Raw genomic sequence first — 27,870 nt, forward strand, 5'->3', positions numbered from 1 at the left:
CACGCCTCACTCCTGACGACTCCTGCAGGCTGCCCTCCCTCTGCACCCACATGGGTCGGAGCCACTGGAGAGGCTGGCCGGTCCCTGTGCACACCCTGCAGTCCCTCGTGGTGTAGCCTGCACCCCAGAGATGCCAGTGACCTACTGTTTTTCCTGGTTGGTTTGTTCTTGCATTGTTCCTGGAACAAACGTTGGCAGATAGGCCCACCGGGATATTCTGGGCTCCTGGGATCTGAGGAGGGGCTGCGTGCGGTTCCCGAGCTTGCAGCAGAATCTGTAAATAAGTCTGTCTGTGCACAACGATGGCGTCTGTTCAGAGGCTAGCCTCGCGGTTCTGTGAGGAGCAGACACAGGCTCTTTAAATGAATCGGCCTTTCTACAAGGAAAGGAAAACTCTTAGCAATGAGTTAGATGGAAGTAAACTGTAATGCCCCTTCCTATCGTTCTAGACCTGATTTCCCCCCAGGGGCACAGAGGTGGCTTCTGCAAGTCCAGGTGCAGATGGGAGTGGGGTCGGGGGTGGGGGCTGCTACAGCCTGCCCTTCTCAGATGTCCCGAGCCCCAGGGCTGGCCGACCACCCTGGCGAAGGGTGCCTGCAGCTGCACACCGTCCCTGAGAAGTGACCCACCCCGGGGGCCTGCGGATGAAGTCCAGTTTCATGGTGGCCAGACTTGTAGACCAGGCCACCCAGGCAAACCCATCACTGGGGTTTTTTGTTTTTGTTTTTTATTTTATTTAACACACAGTCCACTGACCTGGGCACAGCTTCCTCCTGGCAGGAAGAGAGACATACTCCTGATGAGCCTGTAGAAACGCCCAGGTAGTGTCCGGAGCACGTAGATGGTCAGTATTGTCCCCTGTACGCCGAGTGCTGTGAGACCAAGTCTACACTAGGAAAATACCTGCACACAAATGGAAGGATTCAAGTCAATTTGGCAGAGATTGGGACTCCTAGAAATACCTGGATTTTTAGGCCTGGGTAACCGGATGATGATTGTTCTGTTATAATTGTTAAGCTGTCTTTATTATGGTAGATTGCTTAACTCCATTTGATCGCTTTCAACCGAAGTCCACTCACCAGCCTGAGTTTTCCTCTCCATAAAGTTCCTCCCTAACATTGTACGCATTCCTCGTTCACTAGCTGCAGAGGCTCCCGCCGCTTGGCTGCACTCGGCCGCAGTGGTCGCGGCGTCACTTGAAGATTGAGCTGTGCGTCTCCGTAGCCGAATCTCCAGATCCACTTGCTCTTTGGGTGTCAGACTCAGCAGGAACATTCTGGAAACTCATGTAAACACCTGGGAGCTTGGCGGTGTGCATGGCCACAGGGGCTGCTGAGAAGGGTGTCTGACAGCAGAGTGACCTCCACCGCCCGCCCCTGCATCATCTCAGCACTTCGACTTTTACGTTTTGTCTGACTTGACTTTTTCTTGGGGAATGGTGACAAAAGGAGGTTTGGGGCAAACTCCAGAGTTGGGTTTGCACCTGGGAGGTTCGAGGTACCCATCGTCTTGAAGGGGAGCCCTCAGTGGTCTGAGTTCCAGGTTCAGGTGTCACTTGTCAATTGAGCAAGGGCCCCCCCCCCCCATCCCCCGCATGTCCACGTGTGCTGTGAGGGGCTCAGGCTGCCCGGACACCTGAGCTTATGGCTCCTTAGAGTTTTCCCAAGTCAAGGGGACACACACACACACACACACACACCTGACACATGTCTAGGATGGCAGGTGACAAATGTTTCCTATTATGTACTTTAAGTTTTTAAACATTTTATTGCAGATATTTAAAACGTGCAGAAATAGGGAAATGGTAAAAATAAGATAATAACAAAAATAGATAATGAAATAGGAAAACAGTAAGTAAATAGGGAGAAATAGTAATTACAGTGATGCATTTATTTACTTAAAAATAAATGTTTGTAGTCATAGTGTGATGTTTGGTAAAATGCAGTATATTGAACCTTCATGAACCCCTTATAAAGCAGATCCTGTCATTCTCCCGGCATTACTTTCTAATAAAGCGAGGACTCGTTTGAAGGGTGCGGTATGAGCTCATGAGACTTGAATTTGCAGCTCGGGGACATTGATGCAGATCTGAGGCCGGCAGGTGATTCACTGTGGTTTGCAGGGCTGTGCCGGGGAGCGGGGAGCAGAAAGAGGCGGAGAGAGGTTTTCCTGGAGGCGCTGTGAGGGGTGTGAGTCCGGAGCAGGAGCGGGAGTGTGGGTGCTTGAGCAGCGGGGCGTGAGCGTGGGCCCGGATTCGCTGTGGGTGGAGGTCACACACCTGAACCGCTGAGCGTGGCTGGTTTAAAAGCAGCAGGCAACCCCCTGAGGGTGTGAGTCGGGGAATGACCTGACTGGAAAGGAGAGCTTTGCAGAGAGTAGGGGCCCCCATGGAGACTGAAAGGCGCCGGGGATCCCATGGCTGCAGGTGAGGAAGGCCAGGGACCCTGTGGGCTTGGGGAGCCCCCGGGAGAACAGCAGCGCTTCCTGGAGCCTGACTGGGCAAGTGACTCCAGGCTCCTTCCATGCCTGGCTCTGGAGTAGGTGGAGGTGCAGGGCTCCCCTCTGAACCCTCACCTCACTGTGTCTGATCGGGGAGGTGCCAGGCGGAGGGAGCCTTCCAGGCTTGGGCCAGCGGGGCCAGCTGCCCTTTCTGTGCCCATCTCCGACCCTCGCTGGTTTGGCTCCAGCTTGACAGAGCATCGGCCTACAGACTGAAGGGTCACACGTTCGATTCTCAGTTGCAGGCTCCTTCCACAGCCCTGTGTGGGAGGCAACCAACCAAGTGTCTCTCTCACATCGCTGTTTCTCTCTCTGTCTCTCCCCCTCCCTTCCACTCTCTCTGAAATCAATGCAAAAATATCCTCTGGTGAGGATCAACAACAGCAACAACAACAACAAAATCTCCAAATGGCGATGGTGCCCCAGGCTCACCCCGAAGGTGCTGATGGGTGTCAGGATTCTGTCTAAGGACCGTCCCCCACTGCCACTGGCAGAAAAGTCGCCATTCTGGACTTTCCTAGGGGCATTGAACACCACGGGACAAAAACGCCCCCTCCCGTGGAAGACCGTGTGAATGGCCGCATTGACCTCAGCGTGCAGGCTGCGCTTCTGGTCACCAGGGAGTCGGACTTTGTGCCTGGGCTGCGCTCCGGCTGATAAGCAGGGAGGGCTGCACGGTCAGTGGCTTATCTGTGCCTTGAATGGCAGCCTCTGTGAGGGTATCTTTGTGTTTTAAAAAGGACTGCGGATCTCTTTATACAACTGCTAACACTTTCTGTCTCTCCCTGGCTCTGGGTCATAACTCTGTCCTCCCATCAATAATAAACAAAAACGATGCTCAGTTTCCAAAAATGCCAGGGGTCTGCGACTCGTTCTGCCCACCCCTTCGCCCTGATTCCACCCGGCTGCCTCCCGGGCAGTGAGGATAAGGAAGCTAAGAATGTGGTCACTCTGAAGGGCTTCTCTCGTTCCGTCTGGCCGACCTACGGGTGTTCCCTGCTGCTTCCTAGAAAGCTGTCTCGGTGTCTGTAGGTGCCCAGCGAGCTATGGCCAGCACTCTCCTAGCCCCGGTAACTCAGCCCCTTCCGACTTCACCCACCTCATTTGCTGAGGACGTGGCCCTCTGTGTGGGCCTTTGAGGGTGTGTTGGGGGCGGGGGGGGGCCTGGTCCCGATATCTCCTCTCCTTGCCATCCACCTGCATTCCACCCCCAACCTGTAATTTTCAAAGGTAACGGCATCGATGCTTCCATTTCTCTCATCTGTAGCCAAAGGTCTCTTTCTCAATCAGGAACCTTCTGTGGCCCCCGGGGTCTCCGGAGCAAAGACTAAACCCCACACCAGGACTGGGGCTGCTGATGCCCCAGCTGCAGGACCATAGCCACGGAGCTCCTTGTTCCAAGCGCTGCACGTGGATCATGAATTCTCGGGACAGTGCCCTCCTCACCCCATGCTACAGATAGGAAAACTGAGGCTTAGTGGAGCTAAATATTGAACTCAAGGTCATGCCCAGCGTGCATGCAAACCTGGGGCTGCTCGCTGCACCCACCGCATGCAGAACCTTGGGGAAGGGGGTCAGGGGATGGGCTAACTCGTCGCCATGGCCCAGGGGCTGCAGAGGGCGGTGTCGGGTCCCTCTTGCTCCCTCTGATTAGTAAAGGTGACACCTGGGTCAGAAGCTGCGTTTAAGGGCGTCTTTGGATAGAGAAACAAAGGATCTCAGACTGGGTTGCATGAGCCCAGTTACACTGGGATGAAATCCACCTGCCCTCAGGATGCAGGCCAGCTGTGGTCCGCTGTGGTGTGTCTGCCGGTTCTGTTGGAGAGCACATGAAAGTTACTTCTTTGAAATAGGCTCCTACCTGCTCCTTTTCCCGAGTCCTGGAGAAGGTCTGCTCGTGGCCAGACATCCCATGTGTCTCCAGAACCCCCTAAAAGCCCGTGTGTGCCTCCCCAAAAAAAGCTGAGGCCTCAGGTGTGACACCTGTGCTCACTTTGTAAGGACACCGCGGCTCAGTAAATGGAGGGTTTCTCCTGCAGAAATTACATGAAAATACCTTTTATGTACACGTGGCCACTTGCATATTTAATTTATGATTGTTTGTTTATTTAGTGTCCCGAGAAAGCTTAAGGAGAGTGTGGGCAGAGGCACTGTGTGTGCTAAGCCCTGCCCCAGGGGAGGGGCTGGAGTCACTGCCGAGGCTGCTCGGACAAGGGACCCAGCCCCTGTGGGCAGCCGGAGAGCTAACCTCCTCTCCCAAACCGTGGAGCCAGCTGTGTGGACGGCACCGATTCCGTTTTTCCTCCTCTGACGAGTGAACTGGAGAGCCAGGTGCTATAGCCAATCTCACAACCCCCTGTGCCCAGGAAGAGAGGGCACCCACAGAGGCCAGAACACTGCTGGGCCAGGTGCACGGACCCCGGGCAGAGGAAGTGACTCGAGTCTCTCTTTATGGGAATGGGCTCTGGAAGAAAGGCTTCCCGCCTCCCATAAAGTTACTTTTTAACCCATATTCCACTTGCTCAGGGGAAATGTTTTCTTCCTCTGCTTTCAGGAGGAAGCATTGCCCCGCGGGCACGGCGGGCAGCATGGTTGCCTGAGGCAGAAGCTTCCGCAGTCGCTGGAGTAGCTGGAGGAAGGAACATGGAACCGTAGCGGCTCACCCAGGAAGAGTTCCAGGATGGCAGCTCAGCGGATCCGAGCCGCCAACGCCAGCGGCCTCCCCCGGTGCAAGTCCGAGGGGACCTTGATCGACCTGAGTGAAGGGTTTTCGGAAACGAGCTTTAATGATGTCAAAGGTGAGCTCCTGGGGCCAGACCTGGGTCTGAGGGCTCTCAGCTGCCAAGTTCATGCTCAGACCAGTACACTTTAGCTCCCTGATCTCCATCGTGTTCTAAATGCCCGATAAATGTTTTGTTTCTCTGGTGTGTTGGGAGTTTGTTTTGAATTTTCCCTTTAGTAATGAAACTTCATACAGAATATGTTTTCTCTTTTGTGTTTTGGTGACATTGCGGTAGGAAACTTGATGGTACAGAAAACTGGGGGGAAAGGATGCATTATTGGAAACACTAGAGAAGAAAAAGGGTGGTCTGGGATGGGGTCAGCCAGCTTTTCCACAGAGGGTCATGTAGGAAACACTTTAAGCCAGCGGTTCTCAACCTGTGGGTCGCGACCCCTTTGGCAGTTGAACGACCCTTTCACAGGGGTCGCCTAAGACCATCCTGCATATCAGATATTTACATTACGGTTCATAACAGTAGCAACATTACAGTTATGAAGTAGCAACGAAAATAATTTTATGGTTGGGTCACAACATGAGGAACTGTATTTAAAGGGCCAGACAGTTGAGAACCACTGCTAAGCCTTGCAGGACGTGTGACTTCTGTAACAGCCACTCAGTCCTGTCATTGTAGCTTGAAAGTCTTCATAGAAGAGAGCAAACAAATGCACGTGGCTGTGTTTCAGTAAAGCTTTATTGATGAAAACAAACAGCAGATGTGGCCCAGGGGCCCTAGTTTGCTGACCCCTGGTTTACAGGTGGCTGTAGGGTTTAAGTACCCTGCACCTGGGTTAATGAGAAAACCTATCTTTTGGGCCCAAGGTTGATACTGGTGGGTCATCTTCTTCCGTGAAGCCCATCCTGACCTCATAGGCCAGGGTCAGCATCTCTCCTGGTGCTGAGTGCCCCCTCCCACCACCATCATCACCACCATCATCATCATGAATGGACTATCCCACAGCCGTGACCGCCTTCTATTGAAATCACTCGCCATTCAGGGAGCTGTATCTGTGCCTTTAAATCTTTGGCCCACGGCACAAAGCCAGCGCTAAATAAGCCATCCTTAACTGGACTGCTGTCTCCCGGATAACATCGTGGCCCTCTCCCCACGTACTGAGAGTCATGCAGACGTGTGTCGCTTTCTGCTCTCTGCTCTCTTCCACTTCATCCTCCACTTCCACTTCCTCTCTGGGCTTTCTGCTGCAGCTCTGAGCATGGCTTCAGATATTCTTTAGAGGAAGACTGGCACAGGGAATCCTGAGGTTTATTCATGAGAGCAGCGGAGCGAGTGGGCGTCGCCATAAATAACTGAACCGTTCGTTTTTCATAGATTGGTAACGGGCATCATTTTCTACTTTAGCTGATCACGGGGAGAGCTGGGAAGTGTGAGCATAAACGGTGGGGTTTGGGTCGGGTTCTCAACAAGGGGCAGAGAGCTGAATTTTAATAATGATAATCTGGGAGGAGCTGTTATTCCTAAAAGAATAGCACAGCGAGGGGAGGAAGGCAAGACAGTCTGGGATGTGAGGAGGGGCTGGTGAGCTCGTGTGCGTGTGCGTGTGTGTGTGTGTGTGTGTGTGTGTGTTGGGGAGAGGGGTCAGAGACCCTGTGGACTGTACTCTCCAGGGGCAGGGACAGGAGCAGGCTTCACGGTGGGAATTTATTCCAGCCAAATTGTCTGCTGTGAAAGCTGCTGCTCCTGATGCATGTTTTGCCTGCGAGGAACTGAGGCAGGAGGTAGGAAATGTGTTACCCAGTGCACCGACTTCCTGATGCCCAGAGCGCTTGTCTGTATTAAAAGCAAGGGAGCTGGGAATCTGGGCAGCACTCCCCAGAATTCACTAGGTTGGAATTCGATAGCGATTTTCCTGCATTCGATGGGATGGGGCCCAGCCTGGTGTCCCAGGGCACTCTGTGGGGCTTGACTGATGGAGGCGCCTTGGGGAAGGGAGCTCACACCACTGCCCACGCCCATGAGGCCCCGATGGAAAGGAGCTGACCCTAGGGTGAAATGTTACCACAAGGTTAGTGCTTGGAATGCTAAGCAAAACCATTTTCATTCTTCAGTCTGGTCATTGGAAGTGATCATTTGCATTGATACATTTTCTTAGGCTATGTACAAAGCCAACCGATATAGCTTTGGCTTTTAATTTTAAAAATATCACTGTAAGGGAATTATTCTGGGGCAACATTATAGGGATTTAACTTTTTTAAATATATTTTTATTGATTTCAGAGAGGAAGGAAGAGGGAGAGAGAGATAGAAACATCCATGATGAGAGAGAATCATGGATTGGCTGCCTCCTGCATGTCCCCCGCTGGGGATCGAGCCCACAACCCAGGCATGTGCCCTTGACCGGAATCGAACCTGGGACCTTTCACTTCGCAGGTCAACGCTCTATCCACTGAGCCAAACCGGCTAGGGCAGGGATTTAACTTTTGAAGGATTCTAACAAGATTTGAATAGCTTGAAGGCTTGTTTTAATTTTCATCTGACATTTTCATTAGACGTGTCAAGGAAACAAAGGTGGTTTGTATTACTGGAGCCCGTGACCAGACAACAGAATGGAGAGAATGTCTTACATTATCTCCAACCCCAGCCTGATCCCTCTTCCTTCACCCCACCTCCCCTTCGAAGCCATTTCCTTTTATGCTGTTGTTTTTATTCAGTCGAGGGCACAGCCAGGGGGAATCCTCACTTTGGCCATCACCTTGGCCCAGTAGCATGGACATGCCCTCTCTGTTGTAAGCAGACAAGACCAGGTGAGCAAGTAATTCAGTGAATGTAGCTTGAGCACCTGCTATGTGCCAGGCTCTTTCCAGGGACACCCATGAGCATGACAGACCCTAATGGAGCTTGTACGCTAATGGGCGATGGAGCCCTCCCCCCAAAAACCCTAAACAAATGTGTAAGGTGTCTGATGTATTGGTTGATGATATGTGTTACAGAGAAAAATAAAACTAGGAGACGGGTGCAGATGTCGGTTGTAACAAAACATTTTGCTAAGCCCTTTATCAGCACAATTTCACTTAATCCTCACCAGGGCCCATTGAAGAAAGATTCTTCTTCTCCATCATGAAGACTCCGGGCTCTGGAGGTCAGACAGCTTCCGAGGTGTAGTGACCCAGAGCCAGGTCTCCCAGTGCCCAGACGGAGGGCAGGGGGGTGACAGCCTCCACGGCCAGGACCCAGAGCCAGGTCTCCCAGTGCCCAGACGGAGGGCAGGGGGTGACAGCCTCCACGGCCAGGACCCAGAGCCAGGTCTCCCAGTGCCCAGACGGAGGGCAGGGGGTGACAGCCTCCACGGCCAGGACCCAGAGCCAGGTCTCCCAGTGCCCAGACGGAGGTCAGGGGGTGACAGCCTCCACGGCCAGGACCCAGAGCCAGGTCTCCCAGTGCCCAGACGGAGGGCAGGGGGTGACAGCCTCCACGGCCAGGACCCAGAGCCAGGTCTCCCAGTGCCCAGACGGAGGGCAGGGGGTGACAGCCTCCACGGCCAGGACCCAGAGCCAGGTCTCCCAGTGCCCAGACGGAGGGCAGGGCGTCATGCCTTTGAGGCCCAGGTGTGCTTTCTCCCACGCACATCTCTGTTACCTGGTTCATGCCAATAAATAGAAACCTCCTGCTTTAGACTTAGCCAAGGAAATGCAATTTAATTTTCACTATTTCCTTTCCACGGAGAGGGAAACGGGGTGGGAGATGGGGTGTTTTGGAGGGCCGGTTGGAAAGAATAGAAAGCCTATTGAACTGAATCACATATTAGAGCAGTTCAACTAGAAAACTAGCCCGTCCTTCGCTTGTTTATGTAGACAGCCTAAAAAGGGTTTCCTTTCTTTCGATTGTTTGTTACAGGAAGTTAGAATATGAGCACACTGTAAAACAAGGCCCAGTTCAGGGGGTGGGGCTTGTTTACCTCAGAAAGAGCTTCCTGCGGAATATACTTGGGGGTGTATAGGAGGCAGATAAAACACTGAGGTGTGTGATCATTATTTTTCAAAACACACACCGCTTGCTTAGATGACTTCGTTTTGCTGTTGCAATTGCCGAACACCAAGAACCGCACATCAGCTGAGTCACCGTTTGGGGCGTCGTGGTTTTTCAGACTGCCCCAGCAGGCGTTCAGAAACAGTGTGCGCTCCCCCAGACAGAAACCTTTGATTTTTACGGTATGTGGGCGAGACCATTTCCATGGCGTTTTTTTGAGTGATCAGTTCAAGGAGGCGGGAAGAAAGACCGGCCTCAAAATCGTAGGCATATAAACAGTTTGGTGAAGAATGGAACCGGAAGCGTGGATACATGGAACAGACGGGCGGGTGCCTGGGGAGGGGGTGGGTGACTGGATGAGAAAGGTGAAGGGATTGGCTAAAGAACATGTATGCATTCCCCATGCACCGGGACAGTGGTGTGGTGAAGGCCAAGGGAGGGGGAGGCGGAGGTGGGCAAAGTAGGGGGAAAATGGGGGGTATCTGCAGTGGTGTCAACATAAAAAATTTTAATTAAGAAAATAAATAAAAAAAGAATGGGTTCAATTTGGAAATGGAAGAAACGGGCCTGAGCCCCAAGGGAACGTCTTTCGTGTTCAGGGCAGACGTGGAGGCTCTTCTTGCCCGCGCCTGGTCACATGCCCTGGGACCCCTAAACGCGGAGCATCTCTGTTTTCTAAGTAAATCCCATTCAATTTCTCCTCCTTTGGGGGAGGACAGTTTTTCCTCTACCCTTCCAGGTTCTTTGGCTGGTCTGGTAATTAAATAGACATAAGACAGATTAACAGGAGAAAAACGAATGTAATGGCATACGTATGGGAGCCCCATACGACTGAGACCCGGGGCAGGCAGGCAGCATGCTGAGCTGGGAAGAAGGAGGTGGGGACTGGGGCTTCGGAGGGAGAGAGGGAAGAGGGGTCACAGGAAGATGGGAGCGCAAATGCTTGATAAACAAGTACTTTCCTGCCCCTCAGAGATACTGGGACGCAACGTCCCTTTGTAGCCCCCCCAGCCCACCAGCTGGCCCATCCTCCTTGTAGTTCTCTGGTGATGACTCTTCCCAGAACGGGCCCTCCATCCAAGTTCTTGGCAGCACTTAGGGAGAAGGGAGAAGGGAGAAGCTCTGCCTGAGTCACTGATGCCTTGATTGTCTTCAGATCAGAGTAGTCTACAGACCGCAGCAGCTCCCTTCACGGCCCAGCAGCTCTCTGGCCAGTTAGTTAGATAAAGAAATAATTTGATCAAATTGAGATGTCAGAGGCACAGGAACGTGGTGCTGGTTTGCATTTCTGCGGTTGGTGGACCGACTTCCATCGTGGCCTCGCCTGTGTGTGTCGGACCTGGACGGGACCGAGGGTGGTGAAACGCTCGTACCCTCGTTGGTGTGTTGATCGCACACCACAACCCACTCTGGTTTGTTCCTGTGAGTCACGCTGCTGGCTTGTGGCTGCACCTGGTGTGTTAGTTTCTTGGGCCACCCTCTCTAGCTTGGACAGTGTCCTGCAGCCCGCGGCCTCGCCCTCACCTTCTGCTCTGTGTGTTTCTTGCAGTGCCTTCTCCCAGTGCCTTGCTAGGAGACAATCCCACGCCTTTCGGAAACGCAAAGGAAGTGATCGCAATCAAGGACTACTGCCCCAACAACTTCACCACCCTGAAGTTCTCCAAGGGCGACCACCTCTACGTCTTGGACACGTCCAACGGGGAGTGGTGGTATGCCCACAACACCACGGAGATAGGCTACATCCCCTCCTCCTACGTGCAGCCCCTCAACTACCGGAACTCCACGCTGAGTGACAGCGGGATGATCGACAATCTTCCCGACAGCCCAGAGGAAGTAGCCAAGGAGTTAGATTTGCTCGGAGGATGGACAGATGACAAGAAGGGATCGGGCAAAACCTACAGTAATAACCCTTTCTGGAATGGGGTCCAAACGAACCCCTTTCTGAACGGGAAGGTGCCGGTGATGCCCAGCGTGGACGAGCTGGCTCCCAGAAGTTCTGTGGACTTGCTGCTCTTCGACACGGGCACGTCTTCCTTCACGGAGTCCAGCTCGGCCACCACAAACAGCACCGGCAACATCCTTGACGAGCTGCCGGCCACAAACCAGCTCCACGCCGAGGGGCCGGTCAAGCGGGACAACCCGTTCTTCCGGAGCAAACGTTCCTACAGTCTGTCAGAACTCTCCGTCCTCCAGGCCAAGTCCGACGCGCCCGACTCATCGGGGTATTTCACGGGCTTGAAGTCCCCGGCCCCCGAGCAGTTCCAGAGCCGGGAGGACTTCCGCGCAGCCTGGCTGAGCCACCGGAAGCTGGCTCGGTCTTGCCACGACTTGGACTTGTTGGGCCAAAACCCTGGGTGGGGCCAGACCCAAGCAGTGGAGACGAACATGGTGTGCAGGCTGGACAGCTCCGGGGGCTCCGTGCAGCTTCCCGACACCAGCATCAGCCTCCACGTGCCGGAAGGCCACGTGGCCCAGGGGGAAACGCAGCAGATCTCCATGAAAGCGCTGCTGGACCCCCCCTTGGAACTCAACAGCGACCGCTGCTGCACCGTCAGCCCGGTGCTGGAGGTGAAGCTGAGCACCCTGGAGGTGAAAACCGTCATCGTCTTGGAGATGAAAGTTTCGGCCGAGGTGAAAAACGACATTTTCAGCAAAAGCACAGTGGGCCTCCAGTGCCTGAGGAGCGACGTAAAGGAAGGGCCCTATGTCCCCATCCCACTCAACTACAGCTACGGGGACACGGTCCAGGTGCACCTGGACAACCTGGAGCCCTGTATGTACCTGGCCATCGTGGCCCATGGACCGAACATCCTCTACCCTTCCACCGTGTGGGACTTCATCAACAAAAAAGTCACAGTGGGTCTCTATGGCCCCAAACACATTCACCCGTCCTTCAAGACAGTGGTGACCATTTTTGGGCATGATTGTGCCCCAAAGACTCTCCTGGTCACCGAGGTCACCCGCCAGGCCCCCAGCCCCGCGCCCGTGACCCTGCAGCTCTGGGGTAAGCACCACTTCGTCTTGTCCAGGCCCCGGGACCTCCAGGTCTGCATGTTTTCCAACATGACAAATTACGAGGTCCGAGCCGGCGAGCAGGCCAAAGTCGTGCGAGGGTTCCAGATGAAGCTGGGCAAGGTGAGCCGCCTCATCTTCCCCATCGCCTGCCAGAACCCCAGCGAGCTCTCCGACTTCACCCTGAGGGTCCAGGTGAAGGATGACCAGGAGGCCATCCTCACCCAGTTTTGCGTCCAGACGCCCCAGCCGCCCCCCAAAAGTGCCATCAAGCCGTCCGGGCAGAGACGGTTCCTCAAGAAGAACGAGGTTGGGAAAATCATTCTGTCCCCGTTCGCCGCCACCACCAAGTACCCCACCTTCCAGGACCGCCCCGTGTCCAGCCTCAAGTTCGGCAAGCTGCTCAAGACCGTGGTCCGGCAGAGCAAGAACCACTACCTGCTGGAGTACAAGAAGGGCGACGCCATCGCCCTGCTCAGCGAGGAGAAGATCCGGCTGAAGGGGCAGCTGTGGACCAAGGAGTGGTACATCGGCTACCACCAGGGCAAGGTGGGCCTGGTGCACGCCAAGAACGTGCTGGTGGTGGGCAAGGCCCGGCCCAGCCTCCTGGCGGGGCCCGAGCTCAGCACCTCGGTGCTGCTGGAGCAGATCCTGCGACCCTGCAAGTTCCTCACCTACATCTACGCCTCCGTCAGGACGCTGCTCATGGAGAACATCAGCAGCTGGCGCTCCTTCGCCGACGCCCTGGGCTACGGGAACCTGCCGCTCACCTTCTTCTGCCGAGCGGAGCTGGACAGCGAGCCCGAGCGGGTGGCGTCCGTCCTGGAGAAGCTGAAGGAGGACTGTAACAACGCAGAGAACAAAGACCGGAAGTCCTTCCAGAAGGAGCTCATGATGGTAGGTCCTGGCGGGTTTGGGTATCGGGAGGGTGAGGCGAAAGCCAGCCTTCTCCTCACACATGTGGGTGCCACGTGGTTCGGTGAACCGTTGGACCGGAGTCTGGGCTCGTCTGTGCTCAGGTGCAAGGACACGGTTTTAGGAAATGCACCTGGAGAGAGGCGTCCACATGGGGCCCTGGGGTTCCCCAAACAGCTCAGATCTCTTTTCCCGCTGAGTTGGGGGCTCCTCAGAGGTCTCAGGATGGACCTCCGCGTGCCCAGTGGCATGTGGACACACGGGGCCTGTGCTCCAACCACCTCTCTATAAGCCTCTGGGGAGAAGGTTTTCATCAGCTTCCCTGTGAGAGCCACCTATGACTCCAACCGTTTAAGAACCACTGCCCCAAAATCTGGCTTTATTTTAATGAGTTTTTCCCTCTGCATCTTACTTGAAGGTTCCACCATGTCTCTGTATTGCTTCCTCTTCCTCCTTTTCGTGTGTTTGCGTCGGGGTGAGGACAGCCTTGGTTTTGCCAGCACAGCCAGGAATTGGAATACGAAGAAGTAAAAAGGGGGGAGTTGGTGTCGCAGTACGGGATACACCGGCCCCCCGGCCAGCTGGGAAGCATTTACTGACCTTTCACGGCACCAGCGGGCCTGGGCTCAGCCCCAGCCCACACCCCACAGGCAGCCCCACTCTTCACTGTTGGATACGTTCTCGGAGTGGCCTCGGAGAAGCTTAATAATATCTTTCTGTTGGCATCTCTCGTCAAGTCTGTGCTGCCGTTGCCTGTCGACTCCCTTGGATACTAGGAGCCGTCTCAGCTCCCGCCCGGTCCCCCGATGTGATGTCCTATGGGAACACCTGTGTGACTTGGTCACATGCCTTTCTCCCTTGCTCCGCCGACTCCACACAGCCTTTCGCCTCCTAACTTTGGTGAGGTGTGACTCAGCACTCCTGGCCTTTCTGCCACTTCTCCCCTCTCCTTCCCCACAGCACCTGCCACTCCGTGTCTGCACTCAGGGAACAGGTGAGCCAGGTGCGTCTGAGGTTGCCCACGTTGACATGAGTGTGCAACTGATGTGGGTTCGTTGCACACACGTCTCTCTGCTGCCCCCTGGAGCCGGGGGACAGAGGGATGCAGTCCACTGTGCCCAGCCACTGCGGCAGAGGGAGTGGGGCATGAGGCAAGGCAACATGTGACCGGCGATAGTATAAAGTGTTGGTCACGTGGAGCAGATGGGAACCTGGCATTGCCCCCAGGAGCAAGCGGGAACTGGAAGTGGCAGGTAGAGGGGCGACCTTGTTAACCTGGAAGTCACTGGGCACTGGCAGCATTAGTGGAGAGCATGCGGGTTGGCATGGCTGGGGGTGAGCGTGGCTGCAGGGAAGCTTCCCCGGGGATGCCCATGGCCCTCCCTCAGGGCACACCTCCCTGGCCTGCCTGTAGCATCAGACCCCTGCAGCCCGAGCTGCCCGTCTCTTCTTTGGGTCGACCTCACAGTGGGCAAGGGCCCAGCTTCCCTCTCGCAGGCCTCAGGCTGGAATTCTCTGTGGATCAGGGAATTATGTGCTTTCATGGAGCATAAACGATTGGTTGTGCCTTCGTGACAGCTGAGAAGCGCTCGCCTGGCACGGGCACAGGAGGAAAACGAACCGACCTGGGCAGCGCCTTCAGGGCTGAGGAAACCTGTCTGAGGAGGTGGCTTTGCTCTCAGGTCCTCATTTCTTTTCTGAAGACTTAAGTGAGGCTTCTTTTTTTCACCTCGGGGAACCCAGAGGAGATTTTTCGGTGGCTTCCTGAGGTTAGTGTGTGTGCAGATGGGCCCGGTGTGTGTCTGGGACCCTCTCGCCTCCCCCAGCCCCACGCCCACCGCGGCTCCCAGAGTCCCAGGAGGAGGAAGTGGCAGGAAGGTGCCCGGGGGAGGTTGGCTTGGGCTGAAGCGAAACCGGTTTCCCCTCCTCACCTCTGAGCAGCAGATCTGAACGGCTGGCCCGACTTCTAGAAGCCCAGGCTGGCTTATCCAGGGGTGTCGGCGGAGTCGGGGTGTCGGCGGAGTCGGGGTGTAGGAGGATTCTGGGTGTAGGAGGAGTCGGGGTGTCGGAGGAGTCGGGGTGTTGGCGGAGTCGGGGTGTAGGAGGAGTCGGGGTGTCGGAGGAGTTGGGGTGTAGGAGGAGTCGGGGTGTTGGCGGAGTCGCTGCGAACCAGGTGTTTCGTTTCTGAGCAGTGGAGTTTCCTACAGCGTCAACCAAGCATCTAACCCGCCCCCCGCCTCAGGGCCAGACCACCCCCGCCTCACCCAGCTCCTTGTGAAGACAGTCTGTTTAGGGATGATGCCTTGGTTTGGAAGTCGTGATTAAATGAATTAGATGGCGGGAAAGAAGGGTTTGGACAGCAGATTGCGGGAGATGGGAAGGAAAAAGGCCCATCTGTCCACTACCTTCAGAATGGGGTCTGGGCCCCTTCCTCCGCCCCCAGGCCCTGTAAGACCTGGTCCCCCCCCCCCCCCATCTCATATCGCTGGGGGCCACGCATGCTTCTTGCTCACTAGCCACTCCGGCCCTGTCGCTGCATCCTGAACCCACCTCCCTTGCTCCTGCCTCAGGTTTTGCACGTGTGGTTTCCTCTGCCTGGAATTCTCTTTCCCCCGATTCCACGCGGCTGGGCTTTCACCTCCTTCAGATACCAGCCCAAACCTCATCGTGTAAGAGCTTTCCCACAACTCTCTGTAAAGTCACTTTGTGCCTTTGGGTCACTGCACCTCGTCATCCATAATATCGTCTCCATGGTGCTTTCCAGAATCTGAAATGGCCTTGTTTACCTGGGTTCCTGTGTCTTGTTGCCCTAATTAAAGACAAAATCCACGGGAGAAAGGACCTGGCACATAGGCAAGACTCAGACATATGGTGAATGAATGAATGAATGAATGAATGATGATGCATGAACGAATGAGGCAGCCTCCTGTGGTCAGACCACCGTGCTTCTGTTCTTTCGTTCCAGTCCCTCTTGTGGATGCATATTCTCCCTATCAGCTGGTTGGAGGTGTGTTGTGTGCATGGGCCTCGTGGGGTACTGTGCCTGCCCTCTGTCACCCACCGGCTGTGACCACAGAGAATGGCCCTCCTGCCCCCCGTCATCCAGCTCTCCAGCAGAGCCATGCATGTCTGTGATCATCCATTTCCATGAGGCCCCCAGACCATACTGAAAGTCGGGGGAGGGGTGGTGCTGCCGGACCCAGCAGAGTGGACGAAGCCCCTGGAGCCCCCGAGTGTTGGAGGGTGTTGAGTGGACCCCTGGGGATCCCCGTGCTGTGGGACTTACGGGTCAGGCAGATGTGGGAATGGGCACCACACATTTGAAGAGCTTTTGGAGTCAAATTCTGTCGTCAAAGGCAGGACGGGTAACTGGTGGCAGGTGCGTGGCTGCAGCTTCTAACACAGAGCCAGGGAGAGCCATGGCAAACAGCAGGAGCGGTGTGTGTACTCACACGCATTAAACATTTCTTGGGCGCCTGCTGTGTGCTTAGTGGGGGTGCTGGGGGCTGGGCTTTTGAAGAACTCGGGCCTGTTACTTGAGGACGACTTGGGTGAACAGTCAGGAGAGCTGGGCAGGCTAGTAACGGGCCCCGAAGGAAAGGACCTGCTTGGCCTGGGTGGACCAGGGGAAGGCAAACGGGATGCCAAAGGGGTGCAGGAGCCAGCCAAGGGGGAGGGGCTGTCGGGTCCTAGGTACACTGTGGGCAAGGGCCAGGCTGAAGGGGAACATGGGATGCGGTCGAGCAGAGGCTTGAGGCCGGGTTGAATTCAAGGCCTCGGGGACAAGAGATAATAGTACATGTAGATGGGGCAAAGGAGAGTGGCCTGGAGCCACCTGGCCAGACAACACTTGCTCTGTATCCCATGGGCAGTCACAGGGAAGTGAGGGGAATCATGGCAGAGCCATTCCTGCTGTTTGTGAAGTCAGGGGTGTCCCTGCCCCTTGCCCCTTCTCAGTCTCAGAGTCACTCAGGTGGCAGGCAGTGCAGTGCCCGCTCTGAGTGCCTTTCCTGCAGAATGCCAGGATGCCTGGGGCTGAGGACCTAATGTTCATACTCACCCCTGGACTTAAGACAAGCAGGCAAGGTGAGAGGTAAGAAGTATAGGTCACACCAAAGGGCTGCCCGGCTGGGAACATCCTCACAGCTTGTGCATCGGATTTCACATCTGGCGGCCCTTCCCGCCCCCCTCACCTGGCCGGCAGGGTCTGCGGCTGCCTGCCCCGGTCTGGGCCCGCCCTGCACTGCGGCCCTGGGGACAGGCTCTCTGTGTTTCCCTGCCCTGTGCCCGTCAGTATTGACCTTGAGAGCTTCAGGGTCTTTGTTTGCACAGTGGCCCTGGCTCCGCCCAGGTTTTGTTCTTTCCTCATTGATTATTTCTATTTGTAAAGACAGAGAATGCTTCTTTTGCGTTGAAATTCTGCAATCAGTGCTGAAGAGCAAAGCAGAAAGCAGGTCCTCCATGGAGTGTGTGCTGTGGTTATGATCGGTTCCCTAGGGTTATGCCACCCAGGCCGTCCCGCAGGCTGCTCTCCCAGCCACATGTGCTCACCGTGGAGGCCTGCAGCTCTCAGCCTGGGAAGGCCCACGGGTCTCCAGTCTGTGGCCGGGCGTGCAGCTTCTGTCCGATCACTGCAGCACTCTAGGAGGTGTGCCCTTGTCCATGTGTCTGTGTGCTTGTCCATATTGGTTCCGTGACAATATTCCAGAACCTACAGGCCCATAGCAATCCAGAATGACCTCAGTTACCTAATTCCATCTGCAAAGACCCTACTTCTAAATCCTGTCACATGCTGAGGTTCTGGAGGGACGTCCACCCCACACACATCACCGACTTTCTTTGTCCTGTGAGTCGCAGCGAGGCAGGGGTTGGGGGGTGTATTACAGGCATTAAAACGTTCAGGTAGCCGAAACCGGTTTGGCTCAGTGGATAGAGCATCAGCCTGCGGGCTGAAAGGTCCCAGGTTCGATTCCGGTCAAGGGCATGTACCTGGGTTGCGGGCACATCCCCAGTAGGAGATGTGTGGGAGGCAGCTGATCGATGTTTCTAACTATCTCTCTCCCTTCCTCTCTGTAAAAAATCAATAAAATATATTTAAAAAAAAAAAAAAAACGTTCAGGTAGAGCAGGTGATGTCTGCATCAGGATCCATCAGGATCCACAGGCACCCGAGCCGCCCTCCGCCTCACGCTCTGCTCCTCCCCCCAGGCCTTGCTGAAGATGGACTGCCAGGGCCTGGTGGTCCGGCTCATCCAGGACTTCGTGCTTCTGACCACGGCCGTCGAGGTGGCGCAGCGCTGGAGGGAGCTGGCTGAGAAGCTCGCCAAGGTGTCCAAGCAGCAGATGGACGCGTACGAGTCTCCCCACCGGGACAGGAACGGGGTCGTGGACAGTGAGGTGCGTGGGCAGCCCTTCTCTCAACCTGTAAAACTCAGTCACAGCAATATCTGTTTTGTGGCGTTTTTATGAGGATAAAATGAGTTAGACGTGAAAGCGCGTGCCCAGCACACAGTAGGCCCTCACTGAGTGGGCAGGTCCCCTCCTTCTCGGGGTCTTTAGTTGTGACTCCCGCTCTGGCGCTGGCAAGGCCTCGCTGCCGTGAAGTGGGGCTGGGGCGTTGGGACAACATCGGCGGGCCTGCCCGTCCCTTGCTCATCCCGATCTTAAATGACCTTCAGTCAGAGGGAACGATGGGTGACTGGGCCCTTTGGGGTCCGCTCTGCCCCGGGCCTCTGCCCGCCCCTGCTGCACGATTACCTGGCATGTTGTATGTCTGGTGTGGGCCAGCACGGGCTGGGTTCCTGCTCAGAAGTTCTGTTTCTCACCTGCTCATGGAGGTCGCTTTAAGCTACCGGAGACCTAGGAATGGGGGAAGTTCCTAGTATAAGGGTGTCCTTTATTATTGTTTTTTTTCTTTTAAAATATATTTTTATTGATTTCAGGGAGGAAGGGAGAGGGAGAGATAGAAACATCAGTGATGGGAATCATTGATCAGCTGCCTCTGCACGCCCCCTACCGGAGATTGAGCCCACAACCCTAGGCTAGCGCCCTTGACTGGAATCAAACCTGAGACCCTTCAGTCCGCTGGCTGACGCTCTACCCACCGAGCCAGACCAGCTAGGGCAAGGGGGTCCTTTATTATTAATAGGGTGAATTTCTAAATAAATGGCCACGATAGAAAGTGCCACAGGGCGTGTAAGGAGAGAAATCCTTTCTGTTCGTTGAGACACCACTGGCTACGTCCTGCTCTCGCACAAAATGCAGTTCCCTCGCAACGTGGAGGCCGGGACAGAGACGGTCTCCTGTGGCTCCGATTTGCTCTGCTCTTACTAAGCAGCGTCAATAACGCGCAGAGGAGCTGTAGCTGGTGACCCGGCCGAATGTCTGACTGTCCCTCACTCTGTCCTTTCTCCTTCCTTCCGTTTCGGACGACTCCCCCGTGCAGGCCATGTGGAAACCCGCGTATGACTTTCTACTGACCTGGAGCCACCAGATCGGGGACAGCTACCGGGACGTCATCCAGGAGCTGCACACCGGCCTGGACAGGATGAAGAACCCCATCACCAAGCGCTGGAAGCACCTCACGGGCACCCTCATCCTCGTGAACACCCTGGACATCCTGCGAGCGGCTGCCTTCAGTCCTGCCGACCAGGACGACTTTGTGATTTGAACGGGTGCCCCTGCCTGCTGCTGCCCTGGGGCCCGTGCCCCCATCTGCCCTGGATGCCCATGCAGCCACATGTTGCTGGGGAGGGAGGAAGAGCCGGCTGCTCAGACAGATGAGGGTCGCTCGATCGCCCCGCGCCCAGGACCAAGCACACCCCGTGCTCCACCTGCCGCCTCCATCTGGGGGAGGGGAGGCCTGAAGGGACTTTCTACTGCAGGTCATTGCCAATCAAATAGCTTCCTATTTGTTAAGTATACATTTAAATTTAAAATCACTTTTTTAAAGTATGGGGAGGAGGGGACATAGGAGAAACGTGGTATCTAATTTTTTTAATGGACCATATAGGTTAAAAAAAACAACTTATAGGAGCAGACGCTGTTAAGGTTTTTATGTTCTCTAAAGACCTTTTTAAATTATGTTACAGATGTATATATGTATTTAAAAGTACTCGGGGGCATTTCCTGTTCCCAGACACACTCGCATTTCAACAGGAAGCACGGGAAGACGCTTGTGCGTGCGTCGGACCTTCTTTCACTCCGTACCTGTTCAAAGGTCAATCAAATAGGAACCGTGGTTTTAGGTAAATGAGTGTAGCCCAAGCCCATTCCTTCGGAGAACGTCCTGGGCCCTGTTCTCCCCTCCTTTCTTCTCTTCTGTACCTTGGCCTCGTGGTGCAGTAGGTGACCAGCCACCGGGCACGTGGACCGTTTTGTGGGCAAAGTTAAGTCTGACTGGTGCCCTTGAGATGAGGAAGCAGCTGGGAGCTGGCGTTCTCTGTGGCCCCTGCTCATTTAGAAGCGCAATCCCAGTTCCGATCGAGCTGGTCCCTGCAAAACTCCCCCTCTCTGTGGTCACGAAGGAAAGTTCGCCACAAGGACAGCCTGGGCTAGGTGCCGGCGGCCATTTGCCAAACTCTCCGCTTCATTTCATCCCACACGTGATCCCTCTCCCTTCCTGGTATACCCATGTCTCCTTGGGCATGAATAGTGTGGGGAACCGTTTTTATTTACAATACAGAGATTATCTGAGCATTATGAACATTTCCTGAAAATGAAATACTTCCCACATAAAGCCTGGGGCCTGGTGGAATGTTGCATCGATCACCTTTATGGTTGCAGATCAACTTGCTGTGTTGAATTCTACGATGGCACTGTCATTGTGGCATCTTAGAGGGAGCAAGGGGCACGGCTGGAGTCCCCAGGAATGTGCTGGGATAGGCACCCGGCACGTAGGAAGTCATGTGGGCCCAGTTGAAATCCCAGTCTCATTCTCTAAATCTGCTTTCTTGAAACACTGTAATTACCTACTATAATCAATGTATAGTCCCTTATGGGGCTGAAGCATTCTTAGGTATCTATTGATTCAGATACTGAAGATCAACTGGCTAGAAAAAAACGATACCAAAAAATAAAAACACTACGTGTTGTATGCTGCAAGAACCGAGACACACAGTTCCCCAATCATCACACGAGATAACCTTAAATTCAGCTTTTCAACCCTCCACCATCATTCTTTCTAGAGGTCCTCTCTCCCCTTTCCCCCAAACAAGAAACAAAACCAGTTGCACCTTAAACCATGGATATTTTTCCTCAGGGGCTTAAAATAGTTTCCTATGCAACATGTCTTGTAGCACAAATTAAATTCTACAGAAGTTGCAGTAAACTTTATTTGGATATTTTGACCTCTTAAGTGTGTGGGTGTTTTTTTCCAAACCAACCAGACTTTAAAACCTCGTGTAAGTATCTGTACAGAGAACAATGACTCCCTCCCGTGACACTCACCCCTAAGTGACAGTGTGACAATTGGGTAACAGGTATCTATTTTCTTGATATTAGCGTCATTGCTCTTGGAACATCGGGGTCTCAGTCATTGCTGGCTAGTAGGAATCGGCGTTGCCCAGAGCACACAAAGGGTTCAGGTGGACGTCTTCCTTTATTTTGGCTCCACACCCCTGGGACTGGCAACCCCGATTCCACAATATAGTTTAGGACTGAGCCGGTCCACTTGTGGCTGTTCCTACCGGCACCACCCTCCTCACTGGGATAGTGGCTTTGTCATGTTTTCTGGGGGCTCCGAATCTTGAGAACACTTGCTATATTTGGAACCCCAAAAACATAAACTTTCAGCCTCCCTTGCAGCTACATGCAGGTGTGTCTGGCTTCTACCTCATGGATCTCTGATTCGATCGCCCACTTGCAGAAGGAGGCGAGGCTGCTGGCAGAAGCATCTTCCTCCAGGGTGGCCCTGGTCGCAGGGAGAGCTCCCGCCCCGGCTGTGGCCTCCCTCAGTGGGACACACACGGCCGTGGCGATTTCCCCGATGCCATGACACCTTCCTCGGCAAGCCAGTCCTGGAAGCTCAGAATTGGGCACGGTTCTTCAGATCTCTCAACCCTCTGCTGAATTACCCAATTATCCTTTATTAAGTCCCTTTTTGGAAGAATGAGCCATTGTTAATTTCCATTGCTTGCAAATAAGCACCTTGATTTCTTACTATTTTTATTCCTTCAGGATTCTGCCCTGATACTCAGACTCCTCTGGGAAGTCTTTCTGGACGTCCCATCTGGGCCGTCCTTCCCTTGCTTTCCTGCAGCTCTCTGGCCTCACCACGAATATAACCCAAATCTCTCCACTAGAGCTGTGCCCCAGACTAAACTGGGCAAGGAGACGCCCAACACCCACACAATGCATTCGAAGTCGCACTTAATACATGCAAAGTCACAATAAGTCCCCGGGTGGATGACTGACCGAATAAACATCTTCCCAGTGAGCACTGCAGATCAGTGCATTTAGGGGGATGCAGGCTAAGTACCCTGGTAGCTTTGTGTGAAATTGGAGTGACTTTTCTTTTATCAAATACAAGTTTTATGGGGAGTCGATTCTAGATTTTTTTTTTTCTAGGACGTTCTATCTCTACTCATTTTAGTTCACTGGTCTCCCCATTGTACTATTACATGTTTAGCTCAGCTGAAGCTCACACTTTGACATAACAAGTATTTTTCACACATCCACATATTTTTTTCTACACTCACACCCAAGGTGCAGATGCTCACACCTGCGTGAGAATAGCAGACACTTGGTGACATCTATAGGCTCAGGTGAGCTGTCTTAGTGTCGCAGGCCTTGGGAAGTCACCAGGGCACCTGAGCAAAGCAGGAAGCAGGAGGATGGGCAGGTGGGGCGTTTACCTGGCAACCCCAGCAATCACAGGCCATGGTCTTTGTCTAGAAGAGAAAGGGTTTGGAGAATTGAGTCACTTTCAGTCTTCACTCTGAGCCTGGATAGAATCAACATCTACGGAATGACGAATTTACGGTAAAATCGACGCTGACAAGTCACAGCTATTTGTAACACTGAAATATGCAAATGCAACCTGTGTGTGCAAACGGAAGTGCCATATGAAGGTGTATGCTTCATGCAACTAGTGAATTCATAAGAATACAATTACGGGTTCAAAATCTCTTTGAATAATCAGAGTCCAGTTCTCCAAGGCGTTTTGCAAAACACCTTTCTATATTCCTAACTATCACATTTTCCATGTGACAGATGAGGTGAGAAACTAAAAACAGAAAAGGTGATTGATGCATAGTGAGGGCCTCAGGACACTTGACCTGGTTAGAAATAATATACACAGACCTTGGAGATATATGCACTCCTCCCAGGGCCTGGGAGATAGCTATCATTTTTCAAATATTACGTCTGTGCAAAACACATAGACATACTGGTAGCTGGGGTCACTGTGCTATGCACAGGGTGTCAAACTATCCAAACAGGAATACATTTGTTTTGCATTCAGAAATTCATACTCAAGTAAAAGCAACTCCATTTAACTCCCTGTTCCATCTGTGACATGTAACATTTTCAACAATTCTGTTTAAAATATTGGGCACTTTCTGTAGTCAGGCAGCCTTCTCTCCCAAAATGAGTTTTGCATAGTATCTCACTTCAAATAAGGCAGTTTATTAGTATCATTTTCAACATGCCTTCAAAATATAATACTTTACTTTGCATCATTCAAATGTATATAATATTCACTCTTATTTGGGTATTTTGCAAGCCCGTCAAATCACAACAGGGGGCTGGTTGAAATACCATTATTATTTTGGATTCCCGTATATTTTTTCTACCCACAGCTCTTGGAGGAGGTGAAATGGGTACCAGCCTAGTAATCTTGAGAAAAATGAAAGACTTCAGCTATTCAAGATCATTTTTAAAAATGTCATCGCCTGCACTTACCAGGCTTCCCATTTGATTCATGGGTGCCCTGAAGTGTGAAGACAAGCTCAATTTTTAATGTTGTGGTGAAACACTAGACAGGAGAGAAACATAAATGGCTTACATTTCTAGGTAGGAAGGGATGGGCGTGGATTCCATTTAATCATTTCTAAATATTCCAGCAGCCACAGCGCCTCTCCGTGCTTCCCGGCTCCCGCTCACTGTCCCAGTTTCAGTCCCTCCTGCTGAACTTTAATTAAAATCCAGGCAATTGTTTTCGAGGCGGCTTCTCTGATACACACTGCGCCTCTGGGACTTGTTGGGCCGTCCCCATGGAGAGGGGTAAATGGGCTGGTTGTTGCTTAGCAACAGGCACACCTCCACCTGCCCTGTGCCTCTGGGGTTTCCTGCTGGTCAGAAGGAGTGGCTTCTCTCCCCTGGACACTGCTCCACAGGCCTGGGGCTCGCCAGTGCGCTGTCTTCAGGGCTATGGTCCATGGCTGTGGGATTACAGCTGCCTCCTGTCCCCGTGGGGACCCTACCTGGGCAGGTGCACAGTCCTCTCATTTGCTTAATGCCGTCCTTGCGCAGGAGCCCCCCTGCACGCCAGTGCAGGCTTGATAGGTTTCAGCTGCACCTGGGAGATGGGTGTGGAGTGCGCATGTGTGTGCCTGCATCTAAGCTCAAGGAGGGTTCTGAGACAGGCCTGGGCTTCCTTACCTTGGACAACACCACCACCACAGAAGCAAAGGGTTCCTCGGTTTTAGCCCAAGGCCATCTAGACTAAAATTAGCCAACACTGACCTAGCGCTTTCGCTGTGTCTGTCAAGGTCCTAAAGACCTGAGTCCTTAAGAGGTCCCTGTGAGATAGGTTCAATTATTATCCATGTTTTCCAGATAAGAAAGTAAGGCTCAGAGAGGTTAGGTAACTTGCCTAAGGTCACACAGCTATGAAGTGTGCAGCTGAGATTCAAACACAGGCAGCCTGGCTCTGAGGTCCTTTCTGTACATTCCTGCCACATCCAGCTGACCTTTTGCTGTGGGTCAGAAGCCCCAGCAAGAGATAGAAATGGTGACTTGCATAATTGAAAGTGGCCAATAGCAAAAACTGTACCTTTCCCTTGAGAATGTTTTATGTGGAGACGATGAAAAGTGGAGACGGGTTTGCCATAGGTTTTTCTTTTTTAATTCCCTCTGGGCAAGCAGATATAATGAGCTCGTAGGCTCTCCACATACTTCAGCAGCTGGCATGGAGACACAGAGGCCTGGTGAACCGTGAATGATTTTTTAAAGTTGCTGCAACATGAATGTGCATCAATAATGGGGCAGTCAGATAAATCGCAGTACATTTGCACAGCGGAACACTGCTCAACCATTAAAGGAACAGGCAGATCCATAATTGTCGGTGTGAGAAGATCGTCAAGATATAGTAAATGAAAAAACTAGAACTGAGTATAAAATCTCCCATTTTGTTAAAAGATAAAATAGGCCTGGCTGGCATGGCTCAGTGGTTGAGCACTGACCTATGGACCAGGAGGTCACGGTTCAATTCCCGGTCAGGCCATATGCCCGGGTTGTGGACTCAATCCCCAGTGTGGGGTGTGCAGGAGGCAGCCAATCAATGATTTTCTCTCATCATTGATGTTTCTATCTCTCTCTCTCTCTCTCTCTCTCTCTCTCTCTCCCTTCCTCGCTGAACTCAATAAAAATATTTTTTTAAAAAAGATTAAATAACAGGGCCATGCACAAAGCATTCCTAAAATGACACCAAGACACTTGGTCATGGGTTGCTGGGGCCTGGGACTCTGCATTCGAGGGGAGGACTCGGTTTCCATTGGGTGTCTTTGAGCTGTTGGATTTCCTGCTCTGTGCTGGTGATAGTTTCCTGATTCTCTCTATATTTTTTGCTACAGATAATAATTTATGAAATGAGAGTAATTTAGAATTAGCTGTAAGTATCCAAGGAACAGAATGAATACCCATTTGCAAAATTAAAAATTAAACAAGTACCTAATTTGCATATTGTTAATCAGCTGAGAGGCCATATACAGGCAGATAATCACAACGGATTTGTGTGCCCAGAACAGGAGGTTTCCACCAGGGCCCCCAGATGGGCCTCAGGGGGTGTATGAACCCCTCAGTGGTGCACTAATTTTTGTTTATTATGGTCTGTGCATCTTCTAAGGGGATTATCCACCATTTTAATAGATTCTCATACAGGATTATGAGTCACAAAAGTTTACCAGCCACTAGCCTAGAGCTGAGAAAGGTGGTGTTTGTGTAAAAGATTGTGCTATGCAGAACTTTAACAAGCATCATAGAGGGACCTGCAGCACTAAGGTAAACAGAGGGGGCGGGAGGGACTGACACGGGCACTGATGAGGTGCAGCCTGCCTGTGCCAGGGCACACCTGCCCAGGTGCACCGTGCCTTTCCCTCTGCCTGTCGGCCAGGACTGCGCTAGTCTGGACGCAGCAGGACACTGGCCACAAGCAGCCCTGTTGAGGGAGGGCTTCGTTTTTCTCACCTGACAAGTCGTCCAGGGTGGGTGATGCTCTTGCTCAGGGACCGCCTCCCTTGTCTCCTGCACAGCCGTCCATAGGGTGTGGCTTTGTCCCACAGCCAGGCGGGCATCACCAGGGGCTGGGACCATTATCCCGGCAGTAAGAAAGGGAGAGCAAAAAGGGTGTGGGGTCTGCCAGCTAAATCTCTCTTTTTACAAGGCAAAGGAGAACTTTCCTGGCCACCTGTACCCAATAGAATTCCACTGTTTCATTAGCCAGAAATTCTTCAGTCACCTGGGAGCTTGTGGGTGGGAGCTCTATGTCCCCTAGTTCCGTGGTCGGCAAGCCATGGCTCGCAAGCCACATGTGGCTCTTTGGCCCCTTGAGTGTGGCTCTTCTACAAAATACCACATGCGGGCACGCACGTACAGTGTGAGTGAAACTTCGTGGCCCATGCGCAGAAGTCGGTATTTTGTGGAAGAGCCGGTATTTTGTGGAAGAGCCACACTCAAGGGGCCAAAGAGCTGCATGTGGCTCATGAGCCGCAGTTTGCCGAGCCGCAGTTTGCCGACCACTGCCCTAGTTGGTTGCAATGTAACCATGAACCAACTAGAATTCCTGTTAGGAGGAGGGGTCGGGGCCAGTGGAGATTGTGTGGCCCCAAGTGGCCCGCACATGTGCGTGGGAGCGTGTGTCTGTGGGCCTATTTCTCTGCGGTGAGCCGGCAAGCATGGGTTAGTTGGTCGACTGGGCCTAAACACTGGCCTATCCGCTTACTGTGGAAGTGCAGCCAGGGTCCTAACATGCAAACCTGCATCCACAGTGCCGTTGGAATCAACGACAGATGTAATCACGTGGTTTTAAACTCTTCACATGTAATTCTGATACATGGCAAAGGATTCCTGGTGAAAGGAGAATGCATTTTCTTTTGGTGTTGTTGAGACACAATTGACATACAGCACTGTATACATTTAAGGTTCACGGGTTTAATACATGTATAAGTGGAATGCAAAATGCATTTTAATAAACCAGCACGCAATGAAAGAATAAATGAAGCAGCCCCAGGGCGGGGTTCCCCCGGGGCCACAGGCGAAGTCCCAACCTGAGCGGACTCAGGGCTCCTCCATCATCAACAGGAAACCCCAGGAGCCTGGCCACAGAGCTGCTGCTCACGGCGTCCACGTGGAAACAGTGGGCGGCCTTTCTCTGAGCTCTCTCCCCAGACACCACCGGATACCAGAGCACTACCGGTGGGTTTCTCCCAGCAGGGGGCCCGAGGCCGGCGGCTGCAGCAGCCA

The 27,870-nt window shown here is 53.2% G+C and overlaps 1 protein-coding gene and 1 long non-coding RNA gene across 4 annotated transcripts in view; one reads left to right on the forward strand and one right to left on the reverse strand.

Annotated features, from left to right (window-relative positions):
• Nucleotides 1-21,536, forward strand: part of SH3BP4 (SH3 domain binding protein 4) — a 79,747-nt gene extending 58,211 nt beyond the window's left edge. For 2 of the 3 annotated variants that reach the window (XM_059703623.1, XM_059703625.1), the window contains 4 exons: nucleotides 5,054-5,297; nucleotides 10,812-13,171; nucleotides 18,397-18,585; nucleotides 19,634-21,536. In XM_059703623.1, the coding sequence (XP_059559606.1) occupies nucleotides 5,180-5,297; nucleotides 10,812-13,171; nucleotides 18,397-18,585; nucleotides 19,634-19,858 (2,892 nt within the window). In that variant the 5' untranslated portion in view covers nucleotides 5,054-5,179 and the 3' untranslated portion in view covers nucleotides 19,859-21,536. Of the gene's footprint in view, nucleotides 1-5,053; nucleotides 5,298-10,209; nucleotides 10,718-10,811; nucleotides 13,172-18,396; nucleotides 18,586-19,633 lie in introns of those variants that run through there. The other variant, XM_059703622.1, reaches the window with a different exon arrangement.
• On the reverse strand, nucleotides 235-24,385 carry LOC132238388 (uncharacterized). Its single transcript, XR_009453777.1, has 3 exons — nucleotides 24,194-24,385; nucleotides 757-903; nucleotides 235-376 (listed from the first exon to the last, which is right to left on the reverse strand). It is a non-coding gene; the product is annotated as an uncharacterized LOC132238388 (long non-coding RNA).
• Between the last annotated feature and the right edge of the window lie 3,485 nt (nucleotides 24,386-27,870).

This window comes from Myotis daubentonii, chromosome 7 (genome assembly GCF_963259705.1).
Source record: "Myotis daubentonii chromosome 7, mMyoDau2.1, whole genome shotgun sequence".
NCBI classification, from domain to species: domain Eukaryota; kingdom Metazoa; phylum Chordata; class Mammalia; order Chiroptera; family Vespertilionidae; genus Myotis; species Myotis daubentonii.